Source organism: Nycticebus coucang, chromosome 6 (genome assembly GCF_027406575.1).
Source record: "Nycticebus coucang isolate mNycCou1 chromosome 6, mNycCou1.pri, whole genome shotgun sequence".
In the NCBI taxonomy this organism is placed as follows: domain Eukaryota; kingdom Metazoa; phylum Chordata; class Mammalia; order Primates; family Lorisidae; genus Nycticebus; species Nycticebus coucang.
In genome coordinates this window covers 30,018,308-30,033,359 of record NC_069785.1, presented here as the reverse complement: position 1 = coordinate 30,033,359, position 15,052 = coordinate 30,018,308, and the positions used below count along the sequence as shown (strand labels likewise).

Here is a 15,052-nt window from a genome sequence, read left to right as displayed (position 1 = left end):
GGATAAGGACGGCGGGGCGCAGCGGGCATGTGCCGGCAGGGGGCGCCCGCGGCCACAGGCAGCTCCCGCGCACCAAGGGCGGGCACTCAGCGAGCAGGGGGCGGGGTGAATAGCCCGCAGGACCCCTTGGTCTGCCTTAGTCCTTCACCTCCGCTGGGCGGAGTGGAACTCAATCTGGACTGTCTACGACATGCAGAAGGCGGGGCTGCTGTTGGGTCTCTGTACACTGCCGTGGAAGTCAGTGCGGATGGCCAGCTCCGGAATGACCCGCCGGGATCTGCTCGCGAATAAGGTGGCCCTGGTAACAGCCTCTACCGACGGGTGAGTGCCCGGGCCAGAGTCTTTGAGACCCGAGCTGTCTGAAAACAGGGCGTGGCCTCTTGTCCTTTGCCTCTCAAGCCTCTGTCTTCAGACCTCACACGCGGCCTAAGTCTGGCCCTGGGAGAGAAAAGGAACCACGTTGTTGGCAGGAAGTCCCTCCAAGCCCCCTGGCCCTTGCCCTTCCTCCTGTCACTCCTACTTCTGCTTCAGTGCCACCTCTGAGCTGCCCCGACCGATCCAGTCCCCCAGGGCTCTAGGATGCCCCAATCAACAAGCCCCACCTAGCGTCTGGGAAGACCAGAAACCAGAAATACAAGGAAATCCAGATTATGAAAATCCTAAAATATTACAACACCCCATTTGGCCCTTGAATTCCTCCCCCTTACCTAAATGGGACGCTAAAGACACATGCCCAGATTTTTGTTTACCTCCTTACATTTCCGTCCAACCTGCTGCAGGCTATTTCTCATCCTCCACTCTACTCTGCCCTGTTTCTCATTCCTACAGAACTTTGCTAGATGCCAGCTCTTAGCAAATCTGAAGTACTGATGTATGTGAAAGGCTAATGGCTGACAAATGCAAAATGGCAACCCTTACTTCCAGGGGAATACTTACATTTTTGACCAGCTACCCAACCTTTCACATGCACCCCAACATAACTAAGGTTAAGATTTTGAACATGATAAAGACTAGTGAGGGAGATATTTGAGGGCAGGGGTTCCTTTTGAGTGAGACCCTCAAACCATGGATGTGGCTGCACACCCAGTTCATTTCTTATCCTTCAGTCTTGACATGGTATGGGGCCTGTTACCCACAGTAGGGCCTGTGAAAGGTGATGTCCATTCCTGGGAACTGATGCTGAGGACCAAAGTCATAATAAAACCACATAGTAAACACCACTGCTGGTCCAAGTGTAGAGGTATTTACAACTAAATGGAAAAAAAAAAAGCATATGAGTGCCAAAAATGAGCATAGCATGTAAGCATGTTCGTCTGCGTGGCAACAGCTGTGCCATTAGCCTGCTAATACAGAGAAAGAGCTGGTATCCAGGCTATAGTAATTTGACTCCAGATCCTATCCTCTCAACCTTGTCTCCTGTTGATAGTCTGTCTCTCCCATCTGGCAGGATTGGCTTCGCCATAGCCCGGCGCCTGGCCCAGGATGGGGCTCACGTGGTGGTCAGCAGCCGGAAGCAGCAGAACGTGGACCGGGCTGTGGCCACACTGCAGGGGGAGGGGCTGAGTGTGTCAGGCACTGTGTGCCACGTGGGGAAGGCAGAGGACCGGGAGCGGCTAGTGGCCATGGTGAGCATCAGGGAAATGGGCACAGAAACCGGAGGTAGAAAAAGGAGTCAGCCTGAGCCCTGTTCCTTGCTTTCCTGGACAGCAGTGGCAAGATCCAACCCAGTACTGTTAACTAAAACATAACAGTGCATTCTGCTACCCACACCAGTCCACCCTCACATTTTTATTGTGTACCTTTCTATCAATACACTGAAGTCTGAGAATCATCCCATCACAGTCAGAATCAAAAACTCCTCTAATGCTTCAACCTTACATCGTCCTTTGGGGTACTCAAAAAAAAAAAAAAAACACTTGGTCCTAGTTCTTTGGTAGTTTCCAATCTAATTGGACAGATGGAAAAGGTAAATGCAATCTCAAAATAGATGATCCCATCTATGCGCTAATTAACAATCCCCTGTTCTTCAGTTTATAAGCTGAAGAGTTGAGGCAACCCATCATGTTTCAGCCACCTACTGTGTGCCTTTACTGTATTCAGAGCCTCACACAGGTATCCGCTAAACCTGACAACAACCCAAGCAAGGCTAATTCTATTCTCCCTGTTTACAGAAACTGGTTCACATTGCTGGAACAACTTCCCAAGGTCCCACAGCCATAAAGAAAGAGATATGATTCAACCTAGACCTATCAAGCTCCTTGGCTGTCTACAGACTACCAGGCACTTCCCCTTTAGTGCAGGATTAGGCCTTAGGTGCCCATTTGGACTTTAGTCTCGGTGTCAGAGTTGGTACTTGACACCAGCTTTCTTCTAGCTTCACAAGAAAATACAAACCTGACAGCACAGGAGGCTCCTCTTCTCTCAAGACTGAGGGCATACACTTTATGCCCAGAGTGGAAGAGAGAAGCTACCCAAGAATGGAAGTACAGGTTCATGCTAATAGTTTAGAAGGCTGGCAGAAAGGAAGGCCTTAAACAATAGTAGACAGTGATATGGTAGACAGTATAGGGCAATTCCATGTTTAAGAAACTATTTGGGGGGCAGTGCCTGTGGCTCAAAGGAGTAGGGTGCCAGCCCCATATGCCAGAGATGGCGGGTTCAAACCCAGTCCCAGCCAAAAACTGCAAAAAAAAATAAAAAGAAAGAAAGAAAAAGAAAAGAAACTGTTTGGGGCAGCGCCTGTGGGTCAGTGGGCAGGTTCAAACCCAGCCCCAGCCAAAGTGCAACAAAAAAATAGCCAGGCATTGTGGCGGGCACCTGCAGTCCCAGCTACTCAGGAGGCTGAGGCAAGAGAATCGCATAAGCCCAGGAGTTGGAGGGTGCTGTGAGCTGTGACGCCACGGCGCTGTACCGAGGGCAACAAAGTGAGACTCTGTCTCTAAAAAAAAAAAAAATAAAGAAATGAAACTGCTTGGCAAATGCTCAAATGTGCACTGGAAGGAGCCAGATGTGAATCAAGAAAGTTATCTTGACTGGCATAGGCTGCTGGACAGAACTGAGATTGAGTCCTTGATCCTGAGGGAGCAGGGAGACATTTGGGACCCTGAGCCAATGAGTGTCTAGCCACATGAAATATACATAGCAATTTAATGTCAGAATTCTGCTGAGAAAACATCCTCTGACCGCCCCCACCAGGTCCACTTAGCAAGTCCTACAGGCCTGACCCAAAAGTGGAGCTTGAACTAGATCTGGATGAGTGGGTGGGAATGGACAGGTAGAGTAGAGACAAGGTTCCAATGACCCTGAAAAATGAGCATACTCCTGAGGAGGGACTGAAAGAGAGAGGGGGCACTGTCAGTCCACAGCAGGGAACACAGGCTTAGGAGTACTATTGGGAAATGGGCAGCATGCGAAAGGTAGGGGACAAGGGCCTCCATGGCCTCCCAAAGGAGTTCACACATTCTCATAGTAATAAGAAGCCAAGTGGGCTCAGCACCTGTAGCTCAGTGGCTAAGGCTTCAGCCACATACACTGGAGCTGGTGGGTTCAAACCCAGCCTGAGCCTGCCAAACAACCATGACAATTACAATAAAAAAAAGAGCTGGGCGTTGTGGCAGGCACCTATAGTCCCAGCTACTTGGGAGGCTAAGGTAAGAGAATCACTTAAGCCCAAGAGTTTGAGGTTGCTGTGAGCTGTGAGGCCACAGCACTTTATTGAGGGCAATATAGTGAGACTCTGTCTCAAAAGAAAGAAAAAAAAAGCCAAATGAAGTTTTGGTTTTTGGCCGGGGCTGGGTTTGAACCCACCACCTCTGGCATATGGGACCGGCGCCCTACTCCTTGAGCCATAGGCGCCACCCTACACCAAATGAAGTTTTGATCAAGATAAAAGTAGTTATTAAGGAAGGATAATCTGGCTCTGGGAAGAAGGATAAAGAGAAGACACTGAGCCAAGGACATCAGGAGAAAGCTACTGCTCTCATCCAGGTCTATAGCAAGGATGGTGGGACCAGAACAGAGCCATTGAGTGGGAACCAACCAAAATTTTTTTCAACCTGTGTCAAAAAATGGGAAATTAGGAGGGATGAGTCAGTAAGAATTCCCAGGTAATTTGTATGATCAATGTTGGGGTGGAGAACGATAGAACATTTGTTAGCAATTTGAAATATGTTCTGCCTGTCACCAAAGGTTACCCTTCAATGAGAAAGCTGGCCTGAGCATGGTTACGACCCACTGGCCACCTAATCCATACCACAACGCTTCTCACTGGTGTGGTGAGTAGAAACTAGATTAGCTTGAGTTCCCAATTTGCTTTTTCTAAAATATATATGTAATTATCAGAACTCAGAGAAAACAACTCCTAACCAATTCAGTGTAATGACCATACCATTTAGAGAAAGACTTAGAAGCCAGCTGAATGGTCATAGCTACCTTTCTCATTCATCTCTTATGCTTCACAGTCTCTGTGCTATTGAAACCCAGCCTCCTCCCTGTCCATGCTGACCGGAGTGGAAGGAGAGGAGGACAGGAAGCACAGCAAAGTGAAAAAGGTTGCGTGTGATGCTGGATCAATCCACCATCTTCTCCCCACCCCCAAATACATAAGCATAGAACCAGCACACACACATCACTTTCTAACTTACTTTGCACTTTTCTAATCACAAGTCTATTGGCAAGACTTACACAGAACCAAGGTAGGTGACTGGGGCTTTATGCCAGGACACAGAATTTAGAGGGTGCAAGAAAGTCTTAATACTGATTTTTAAAGATTATATGACTTTAAATTTTGTTAGATTTATGTGTTGACAGCCCAGGCATTCCTTCAGCAGTGTAGAAACAACTGAGCTTAGCACCTAGTTAACAAGAATAATTAGTTAAAATGGGAAGCAAGCAGATGGCATACATTGTTAATAACACCCCTCTGTGTGCCAAATCTGAAGCACCAAGTTGATCGAGGGCCCATTTAGTGCTACTCTCCCAAGGCACAAAGTTGGGAGTTCTGAGCAAATGCCAACTCTGGTTTCAGGGTGGCTTGGTGCTGAATACCCTTGTTGGCAGATTCTGCTGGGCCATTTGTTACTCTACCACACACCTTTACTACCTACTTACAACTTATTAAGGAGGTAAGATGTCACCTTTCTTGGCTTTCCCAATTTAAATCTGTTTCTGTCTTGAATCTTCTATGCCTCCAGGTCAAAAATGAGAGAGAGAGAAAGAAAATGACATCATAACCAAGTGTGGAACTGCTTTAAATTCAGGCTAGTGTCTCCTCCCATCATGGCTCTTCTGGGCAGCCATTTTCATGATGACCTAGGCTCATTCTCAGAGAACTCTTATGAATTAGCTCTATGCTACAAAGTAGGAGACTGACCTCAGTTTTGCCACCACTAACTAGCTTTGTGCCCTGAACAAATCACCTCTCCCAAACACGATATAAGCACTCCTCCTATTCTTAGCTATTCCCAATGTGTCATTACTGAGCTCTATGATTTTGAAAAATTAACTTCCCTGACCTTCGGCTTCATCACCGCCACCATGAGGACATTAGGCAAGATGCTCTTAAAGGCCCCTCCAGTGGTAACTTTCTATCAGTCTATTTAAACTCTATTCAGGCAAATGTGGACAGTTTAACTTTGAGATAATGGTAACTCATTTCAGGAGAACTGGACAGTGAGTACTTAGAGCAATGGGGCTGGGACACAGTGTGAAAAGATAAGGAGGTCTAGAAATAGATTTCTAAGTGGAGTTGAAAACATAAAGAATAAAGGAGCTGCCCAAAGAGAAAGTGTAAAGAAAAGAGTAAAGGGTCAGAGGATAGCCTTAGAAGAAGAGGCAGAAGGAAATGACTGCAAAAGAAAGAAGACGACCTTAAATGGCCAGCAGCAGAGCTTAGAGTAGCTTTGGAGAGTCAATGTTTTAAGAAACAGATATCACTTTGACAACTCCTAAGAAGAAATTTTTTATCAACATAGATAAATGTACCTTACTTACTTACTGCAGCCCTGGTCCAGACCTTCCTCCTCTCTTTAGGCTGTGAAACTTCATGGAGGTATTGATATCCTAATCTCCAATGCCGCTGTCAACCCCTTCTTTGGAAACCTAATGGATGCCACTGAGGAGGTGTGGGACAAGGTGAGAGGGGATTAAAAAGCAGGGTTGGGCCTCATAAAGCATTCAGCACAAACTCAGTCTGCTTTTAGAATGCTGTTTGTCAAGTATAATGTAAATGTGAAGGATCTTTGCAGTGTGCTGCACACCTGGAGTACACCTGGTAAAGGGAAGGTGGGGGTTGGCTTACTCTACCCCTGCCCTTCTCTTTCCTTTCTGCTGCTCCCAGTTCTGTCTTCTTCCATCTGCTTTTTGCTAGCAGCCTTCTGCTTCCCTCCCCAGCCCTCTTCCTGGGTGATTTCCAACAGAGACGTGGCAGCTGATATGCCAACAACTAAGACACTTAAACTTACACACCCACCCGGCCCCTTTTCAGCAGCCAAGAAAGAATAATGTTTCATTAGCTGGGGCATGTTAATAGCTGCTAGTTAGTGAAATACCAGTTCAGGTGAAATGACCAAAGTAGCCACTTTATAACACATAGCCTTTGAAAAGACCTGCATACTTTTCTTTTTTAACTGTGGTGTCAAGAAAATTTGAGGGCTTGGCACCTATAGCTCAAGCAGCTAAGGCGCCAGCCACATACACCTGAGCTGGTGTGTTCAAATCCAGTCCGGGCCCACCAAATAACAATGACGGTTGCAACCAAAAATTAGCCGGGCATTGTGGCAGGCACCTTTAGTCCCAGCTACTTGGGAGGCAGAGGCAGGAGAATCGCTTGAGCCCAGAAGTTGGAGGTTGCAGTGAGCTGTGATGCCATCGCACTCTACCCAGGGCGACAGCTTGAGATTCTGTCTCATAAAAAAAAAAAAAGAAAGAAAGAAAGAAAATTTGAGATGCAGATGTCCAAATTCAAGTGCTAAAATATTGGTTCTTATGTGAAAGTATATAATTACATTATCTTCATAATATATTTCACATACTTCCATCTTTTAATTATAAAGCTGTTATTAAAATATTTGTCTTTGTTTACTAAGGTTAATATTCCCATGTAATTTGGGAATGCTAAATTTTTGATGATCTCCTGTGGTTTTGCTTTTTACTCTGGTATTACCAATAATTTCTCAGCACTAAAGTTTAAGGATATGAAAATATTATAATTTATCAGTATTTCACACACATAAAGACCAAACTGCCAAAAATGTTCTTGTATGAGCCAGTTTCTGATTCTGATATTCTTAAAGTAGAGAAACATTTTTCATAAATAGTCTGAATGAACACCGCATGAAAATCAGTTTTAAGGCTGGGCACAGTGGCCCATACCTGTAATCCTAGCACTCTGGGAAGCCAAGATGGATAGATTGCCCAAACTCAGTAATTAAATACCAGCCTCAGTAACAGTGAGACCCCATCTCTAAAAATAGCCAGGTGTTGTGGTGGGCACCTATAGTCCCAGCTACTCCAGAGGCTGAGGCAAGAGATCTCTTGAAGCCAAGAATTAGAGGTTGCAGTGTGCTATGACATCACAGCACTCTACCGAGAAAAATAAAATAAAATAAAAAGAAAATCAGTTTTAAGCATAGTAGAGGCATACCTTATGAAATCTTGAGTTTGGTTCCACTTTATTGGTGGTGAGTATCACAATAAAGCAAGTCATACAAATTTTTGGTATCCCAGTGCATATAAAAGTTATATTTTCACTATTCTTTAGTTTATTAAGGATGTGGTGGTATTATATTTAAACTATAGCAACTATACCTTAATTTAAAAATGTTTTATTGTCACAAAATGCTACTGATCATCTGAAACTTCAGCACATCCTATTCTTTTTGCTGATGGAGGGTTCTTACCTCCATGTTGGTAGTTGCTAACTATTCAGGGTGGTGTTTGCTGAACCTTGAGGTGGCTGTGGCAATTTCTTCAAATAAGACAACAATGAAGTTTGCCACATCAATTGACTCTTCCATTTCTCTGTACCATGCGATGCTGTTTGGTAGCATTTTGAAAGTAGAACTACTTTCAAATTTGAAGTCAATCCTCGCAAACCCTGCCACTGGTTTATCAACTTGGCTTATGTCATATCTAAATCCTTTGTTGTCATTTCGACATTGTTCATAGCATCTTCATTAGGCATAGATGCTACCACAAGAAACCACTTTCTTTGCTCATCCATACAAAGAAACTCCTCAGCCATTAAAATTTTATCATGAAAGTGAAGCAATTCAGTCATTTGACCAGGCTCCACTTGCAATTCTCATTCTCTTGCTGTCTCTATCATATCTACAGTTACTTCCTCCACTGAAATCTTGAACCCCATCCATGTGGGTTGGAATCCAATTCTTCCAAATTCCTGTTCATGTTGACATTTGATGTCCTCCCATGAGTCACAAATGTTCTTAATGGCATCTAGAATAGTGAATCCTTTCCAGAAGGTTTTCAATTGGCTTGCCCTAGATCCATCAAAGGAATCACTCTTTATAGTAGGTATAGACTTATGAAATATATTTCTTAAACTAAAAACACTTGAAAGTCAACTTTGCTCCTTGATCCATGGGCTGCAGAACGGATGTTGTACAGCAGGTATGAAAACAACATCTTGTACATCTCCTTGAGAGGTCTTGGGTGACCAGGTGCATTGTCAGTGAGCATTAACATTTTGAAAAGAATCTTGTTTCTGAGCAATAGATCTCAATAGTGTGCTTAAAATATTCAATAAATCATACTGTAAACAGATGTACTGTTATACAGGCTTTGTTGTTCCACTGACAGAATTAGCATAATTCATACGGACCCTAGGATTTTCAGAATGGTAAGTGAGCATTGGCTTCAACTTAAAGTCACCAGCTGCATTAGCTCCTAACAAGACAGTCAGCCTGTCTTTGAAGCCAGGCCTTGACTTCTCCTCTTCAGCCATGAAAGTCCTAGATGGCATTTTCTTCCAATAGAAGGCTATTTCTTCTATACTGAAAATCTGTTGTTTAGTTTAGCCACCAGGATCAGTTGTCTTAGCTAGATGTTCTAGATAATCTGCTACAACTTCTCCATCAGCGTGTTGTTCTACTTCACTTCCACTTTTATGTTACGGAGGCGGCTTCTTTTCTTAAACCTCATGAGCCAACCTCTGCTAGCTTCCACTTTATAGCTTCCTCACCTCTTTCAGCCTTCATAGAATTGAAGAGAGTTAGGGCTTTACTCTGGATTAGGCTTTGGCTTAAGGGAACATTTTGGCTGATTTGATCTTCTATCAACCACTAGAACTTTCTCTATATCAGCAATAAGACTATTTCACTTTCTTATCATTTGTATGTTCACTGGAGTAGCACTTTTAATTTCCTTGAAGAACTTTTCCTTTGCATTTACAACTTGATTAACTGTTCAGTACAAGAGGCCTAGCTTTCAGCCTATCTTAGCTTTCAACATGCCTTCCGCACTGAGTTTAATCATTTCTAGCTTTGACTTAAATGCAAGAAACACAATTCTTCTTTTACGAACACTAAGAGGCCATTGTAGGGTTATTAACTGGCTCGATTTCAATATTGTTGTCTAAGGGAATAGGGAGGCTTGAGGAGAGGAAGAGAGACAGGGAATGTCCTGTCAGTTGAGCAGTCAGAACATACACATTTGTCAATTAAATTTGTTGTCTTATATTGGCTTGGTTTGTGGCACCCTAAAACAATTACAATAAGAACATCAAACATCACTAATCACAGATAGCCATAAAAGATATAATAAATGAAAAATTTTGAAGTATTGTGAAAATTATCAAAACGTGACACAGAGGCACAAAATGAGCACGTTATTGGAAAAATGGTTCCAATACGCTTTTTTGAAGCAGGGTTGCCACAATCTTCAATTTGTAAAAGATGCAATATCTGGAAAGTACAATAAAATGAGGTGTGCCTGTAGTTTTTTTTGTGTGCGTGATTTTACATTTTTCAACACCATACATCAAATCTAAGTGAAATGGCTGATCCTTGATTGAACCTTGTATTTTTTTTTAAAAAGGACATTTCTAGCTGGGCATTGTGGTGGGTGCCTGTGGTCCCAACTACTAGGGAAGCTGAGGCAAGAGAATCACTTAAACCCAAGAGTTTGAGGTTGCTGTGAGCTGTGACCCCACAGCACTCTACTGAGGGTGACAAAGTGAAACTCTGTCTCAATTTTTTTTAAAAAAAGGACATTTCTAAAATAAATAAATAAGACATTTTGGGGATAACTGAGGAAATTTTATTATGAACAACATATTAGATAAAATTAAACTTCTCAGATGTGATAATGGATTGTGGTTATGTAAAAGAATATTCTTATTATTTGGAAATGTGTGCTAGAAGTAGTTACAGATAGAGCATTGTTATATCTGCAACATAATTTCAATGATTTTTTTTTTTTTTGAGACTATGTCTCATTTTGTCCTTTGTCGCCCTGGGTAGAGTGCTGTAGTGTCATCTCACAGCAACCTCAAACTCTTGGGCTTAAGTGATCCTCTTGCCTTAGCCTCCTGAGTAGCTGGGACTACAAGCACCTGCCATACACCTGGTTATTTTTAGAGATAGGGTCTCATTCTTGCTCAGGCTGGTCTTGAACTCCTGAGCTCAGGCATTCCACCCACCTCGGCCTCCCAGAGTGCTAGGATTACAGATGTGAGCCACCGCACCCGGCCAATGATTCATTTTTAAAAATTGCATAGATATATAGAGAGGGCAAATAGGGCAAAAAGTGAAGTGTATCTAGGTTTTCATTCTATTTCACTTTTTCTGTAAGACTGTAATTTTTAAAATAAGTTGTCTAGAATGTAAGCAGGGATAACAGGTTTACTTTAAATGATGGATATGGGTTTGATTATAGCCTATACCTCAGCTTCCTCAGAGGTACCTTCTCATGACCACACTCTCCCATAACATCCAGCCAGACAGTCAATCCTGGAAGGCCAAGAGCACCTCCCTGCATAAGCTCCAAAACCAGAGAAGTTCTGAAGCAACCCAAGTGCCCAAGGACAGGCCATGTTTTCCCTGAGGAACATGGGCCCCTACAGGGCAAGTCGAGGAGGCTGCCAATTCCAGGAGGCTGCTAATTCTAGGCTCCCTCTACTTCAAAGAAACAGAAAACCCAGCTCAAATCCAAGGCAGCCCTGAAAGGTTAGGCCTATTCTGGCCAAATTCTAATTGTCTGATTAGAAAACAAGATGAACTAGGCTCCATTTTTTCTCATCTGAACCTAATGTGTCATATATAGCTGAATAACAGGTGAGAGCTACTTCTCCCTGAACCTTGGTTTCATCCCCTGTAAGGCCCAGGTAGATCATCCCTAAGATCTGCATCTGCTCTAACAAACAGGAACCCACTATAAATCCTCACCCCATGACTCTTCAGTGCTCATCTTCATGCTGTTTCCCCTTCTCTTTCCTTCAGATTCTGGGCATTAATGTGAAGGCCACAGTCCTGATGACAAAGGCAGTGCTGCCAGAAATGGAGAAACGAGGGTACAGTGAGTGAGACTGGGTGAGATGGGGCTAAGGGAGTGCTCTCCACCTGAGAAGGTCAGCTCTTTTCTTTTTCCAGAGGTGGCTCAGTGGTGATTGTGGCCTCCATAGCAGCCTTCAATCCATTTCCTGTAAGAACCCTTTTGTCTGCCCCTTTCTGTCCCATCTTCGATCTCACATCTTTCCATCCCTCCAGTTGCCCAAAGAACCTTGTGTCCCCTTTTAGAATCACACCACCAATTCCCTTCCCAGAATAGATGTGTTGCTCCTTGACTCCTAACTGAAGGGATGTCTAGCCACATGACAATTTCCTGTGACTCTACAGGAAATACCGTATTGACCACCAACCTTTATGTCTAATAATAAGAACCAAGAATGACCTGGAAACTATGCACCTAACCCATTCTCTTTTTTCCCCAGGGCCTGGGCCCTTACAATGTTAGTAAAACAGCTTTGCTGGGCCTTACAAAGAACATGGCCATAGAGCTGGCCCCGAGGAACATTCGGGTGAACTGCCTGGCACCTGGGCTTATCAAGACTAGCTTCAGCAGTATGGTGAGGAAGAAGAGCCCTGCATCCCACTGGAATTCCTTTCAGAACATCCATCTTCTTGAATGGGGAGGCCCAGTACCTGAGTCCTCATCTACCCCCATCCCCTCCTTCCTGGACTTTTCCATATTCCCTATCTGTACCAGCCACCCTAACCAGAATAGACTTCTACACTCCTTTCCTGAGGTAGAGGGAGGAAACTGAGGAATTCAGACTCTACTCACACTGTTTCCTCTCTCCTTAAGTGGGTGAGAATTAGAGAGACACAGAGAAATGCCTCACTAGAACCTGAGGTGAAGGAAACAGAAAAGGGCGGTGGGGAGAGCTGGGAGCCAGGAAAATGTAGAAGTGAAATGGGTGAGTCTTTCCATTCTTCCTCTGAACGGAGGTGAGGACAGGCAGTTTCTTTCTTCCCTCTCTGTCCCTCTGTTGCCTCTTCTTGCATATAAAGAGATTTCCCTTATTCCTGCAGTTCTGGACGGACAAGGCAAGAGAGGAAACCATGAAAGAAACCCTTCGCATAAAAAGGTAAGCTGTCACAAGGGAGGGCTAAAGGGAGTGAAGATGGAAAGGTCTGGTTCCTAACACAGTCCGCAGCTCACTACCTCAGACCCATAGATAACACAGGCATGCTCTCTTCTGGCTCACAGACTTCACAAGTTCATAAACACTCTATCACTGCAATGACCCAAGCAAAGAGTGTGCTTTTATTGCAAATGGCAAATATGGAGGTGTCTGCGTTTCAGTAGAGCAGCGCTCTGGAAGAAGCCCTGATCCTCTCTCCCCCTGGGTGTTTGCCTCCACCTCTGGACATCTGTGGGTATCAAAACCAAAACAATGCTTTTTTATTTCCCCTTGAATAAAGTCATGTTTCCAAGGCTCAGGTGGATGATCCTATAATCCAAATAAAAGGAATGATGAGCTTTACTAAGCTCTAAACTCCCTCTAAGGAAGTTACTCTCTTCCTCAGTAAGCTAGCTGAACTGTTCAGGCACATTTGTCTGGCTCCCTTTCCTATAAGTTCCCTGCCTCTCTCTGCCTTCTGGTTTCTCGGTGCTCTCTTATCTTCAGCTTCTGCATCTTGTCCCCTCAAGGACAAATGCCTAGACTCCCTGAAATCCTCCCAAAGCCATTATGATGCCAGGCATGAACTACAGGCCTAGTTCACAACTCTCTAGTGTGGGTATTGTCATCCTGGAGCCCCCAGTGAATAATCTAGCCCCATGTATCTCAATCCTGGATGCACATTAGAATCACTTTGTAAACTGCAGAAGCTCAGGCTCCACTCCTAGAGATTCTTCAATTGGGCCTGGGTCATGGTTTTTTGGTGGTTGTTATTTTGCATATAAAGAGATTTCCCTTATTTTTATTTCCCTTCCATTTGTAATGGAAGCACACTTTTTGCTTGGGTTGTTTTTTTTTATTAAGCCTCTCAAATGCTTGCAAGGTGCAGCTAGGATGGAGAACCACTAAAACACTAATTCAGGCCTTCTAAGTTTGAGTTATGCTACTCACCCCTAGGGCATTCCATAGTAGTCACATTAAAGTCCTAACTGTGCAAACAATGAGAATTAGCACATTCTTACAAAATGAACCTGGCTTTAAGGGACAAATATATATTCCTGAAAAAGCTGTCTATAAATTCAACTTGTACAAATGGAATCATTTTAAACACAGTTTTTACTGCCACACAGACTCCCTGACACTTGAGTCATATGCACACATATGAAACAAATTCTTTTGACATATAAAATAGTTGCTCGCCTTTTTCTCTATATAACTTTGGCTTTTGGTGTCCTGAGCTGTCTAAAAACCAGTGTGTCTCTATATTATAAGAATATAATATATAATGGTTTTTGTAGAGTACAGTATGTTTATACTAAATTATAACACCTTATCCTCATTGTAACCCTATTTAATAGGTGGGAAGTACACTGGTCCTGAAAAAATCATCTGCTAACTCTTGATGAAGCAAATTTCATTCCTAGTGAGCCAGGTGAGGGGCCTGGCCTGTTTGACTTTTATTCTCTTCCTTGTTTCCCTTATCCCCCAGGTTAGGCAAGCCAGAGGAGTGTGCAGGCCTCGTGTCTTTCATGTGCTCTGAAGATGCCAGCTACATCACTGGGGAGACAGTGGTGGTGGGTGGAGGAACCCCATCCCGGCTCTGAGGAGCTGAATGAAGACAGTCCACAGGGCAGACAAAGGTGGGCTCCAGCTCTTGGGTGTTGTTCCAGCATTCATCCCCTGCCTTTCCCACATCTCCCTATCATACTGCTCACCTCACAAAATCAGTCTGCCCTGAACAAGATACAGCCTTCCTGAGTTAAGGCCAGGTATTAAGAAGATTCCCGCTGTTTCTGGGGCCTTGGATAAATGCCTCCCCTGAGAACACAGGGCAGACTTGCTGAGAAGGCTGAACATACCCAGCAAAGACCAACAAATATATATACTTTTTATTTCTGGGCCTCTAGAGAATTAGGAAGATGGGAAAGAAGAAACCCGGCATGGAAGGAGCAGGGTTGGAAACTAACAACTTGCAAATGAAGTGCAAATAAAATGCAGATGATTCTACTGCTTTGAATCAATGTGTTCATTTCTCAGTGTGGGGTCCTTAGCTGAGCAGAGAATCTCTATGAATCTCTGGATCCCCCAAGCCCTCCTCCCTGTCTCCAAGACGTAAATGTGATGCTCAGGGGTGGGGGTGAGATGTCTGCAGAGCTGCCAGCTGGGAGGAGGTGGCACGGGAACTCCCAGGTGCTACTCTCAGCCTCACATCCCCAGGGATAGTGCCAAGGACGCCACAGGGATCCCCGAGGCTGGACGAACTCCCCCCCCCCCACCCCCAGATCCGGCCAGGTCCTCTCTGGCATCGCACTCGGTCCGGAGTCACCTCTCGGGTCAGCAAGGACAAGCTGGACGGTACGGAGCCGGCGGGGGAAAAGGGAGGGGTCCCTTCAAGGATAACTTAGGGATGGG

The 15,052-nt window shown here is 44.3% G+C and overlaps 1 protein-coding gene across 3 annotated transcripts; it reads left to right on the top strand.

Annotated features, from left to right (window-relative positions):
- The first annotated feature begins 59 nt into the window (after window positions 1–59).
- Window positions 60–14,994, top strand: LOC128588397 (dehydrogenase/reductase SDR family member 4). 3 transcript variants are annotated; one of them, XM_053595170.1, is made up of 9 exons: window positions 60–321; window positions 1,448–1,625; window positions 6,031–6,132; window positions 11,457–11,527; window positions 11,607–11,658; window positions 11,948–12,082; window positions 12,549–12,604; window positions 14,130–14,280; window positions 14,858–14,994. In XM_053595170.1, exons 1-8 carry the CDS (start codon window positions 191–193, stop codon window positions 14,242–14,244), a joined length of 840 nt encoding a protein of 279 aa, XP_053451145.1. In that variant the 5' UTR covers window positions 60–190; the 3' UTR covers window positions 14,245–14,280; window positions 14,858–14,994. The 3 variants fall into 3 exon arrangements, with proteins under 3 accessions (XP_053451145.1, XP_053451146.1, XP_053451144.1); XM_053595169.1 differs by lacking the exon at window positions 14,858–14,994 and having other exon boundaries at window positions 63–321; window positions 14,130–14,645; XM_053595171.1 differs by lacking the exons at window positions 11,457–11,527; window positions 11,948–12,082; window positions 14,858–14,994 and having other exon boundaries at window positions 14,130–14,180.
- The last annotated feature ends 58 nt before the right edge of the window (window positions 14,995–15,052 follow it).

Coding starts and splice junctions, on each gene's coding strand:
- LOC128588397 (XM_053595170.1), top strand. CDS start 191: ATGCAGAAGGCGGGGCTGCTGTTGGGTCTCTGTACACTGCCGTGGAAG. Junction 11,528..11,606: donor CCAGAAATGGAGAAACGAGG/GTACAGTGAGTG, acceptor TTCTTTTTCCAG/AGGTGGCTCAGTGGTGATTG. Junction 11,659..11,947: donor CAGCCTTCAATCCATTTCCT/GTAAGAACCCTT, acceptor TTTTTTCCCCAG/GGCCTGGGCCCTTACAATGT.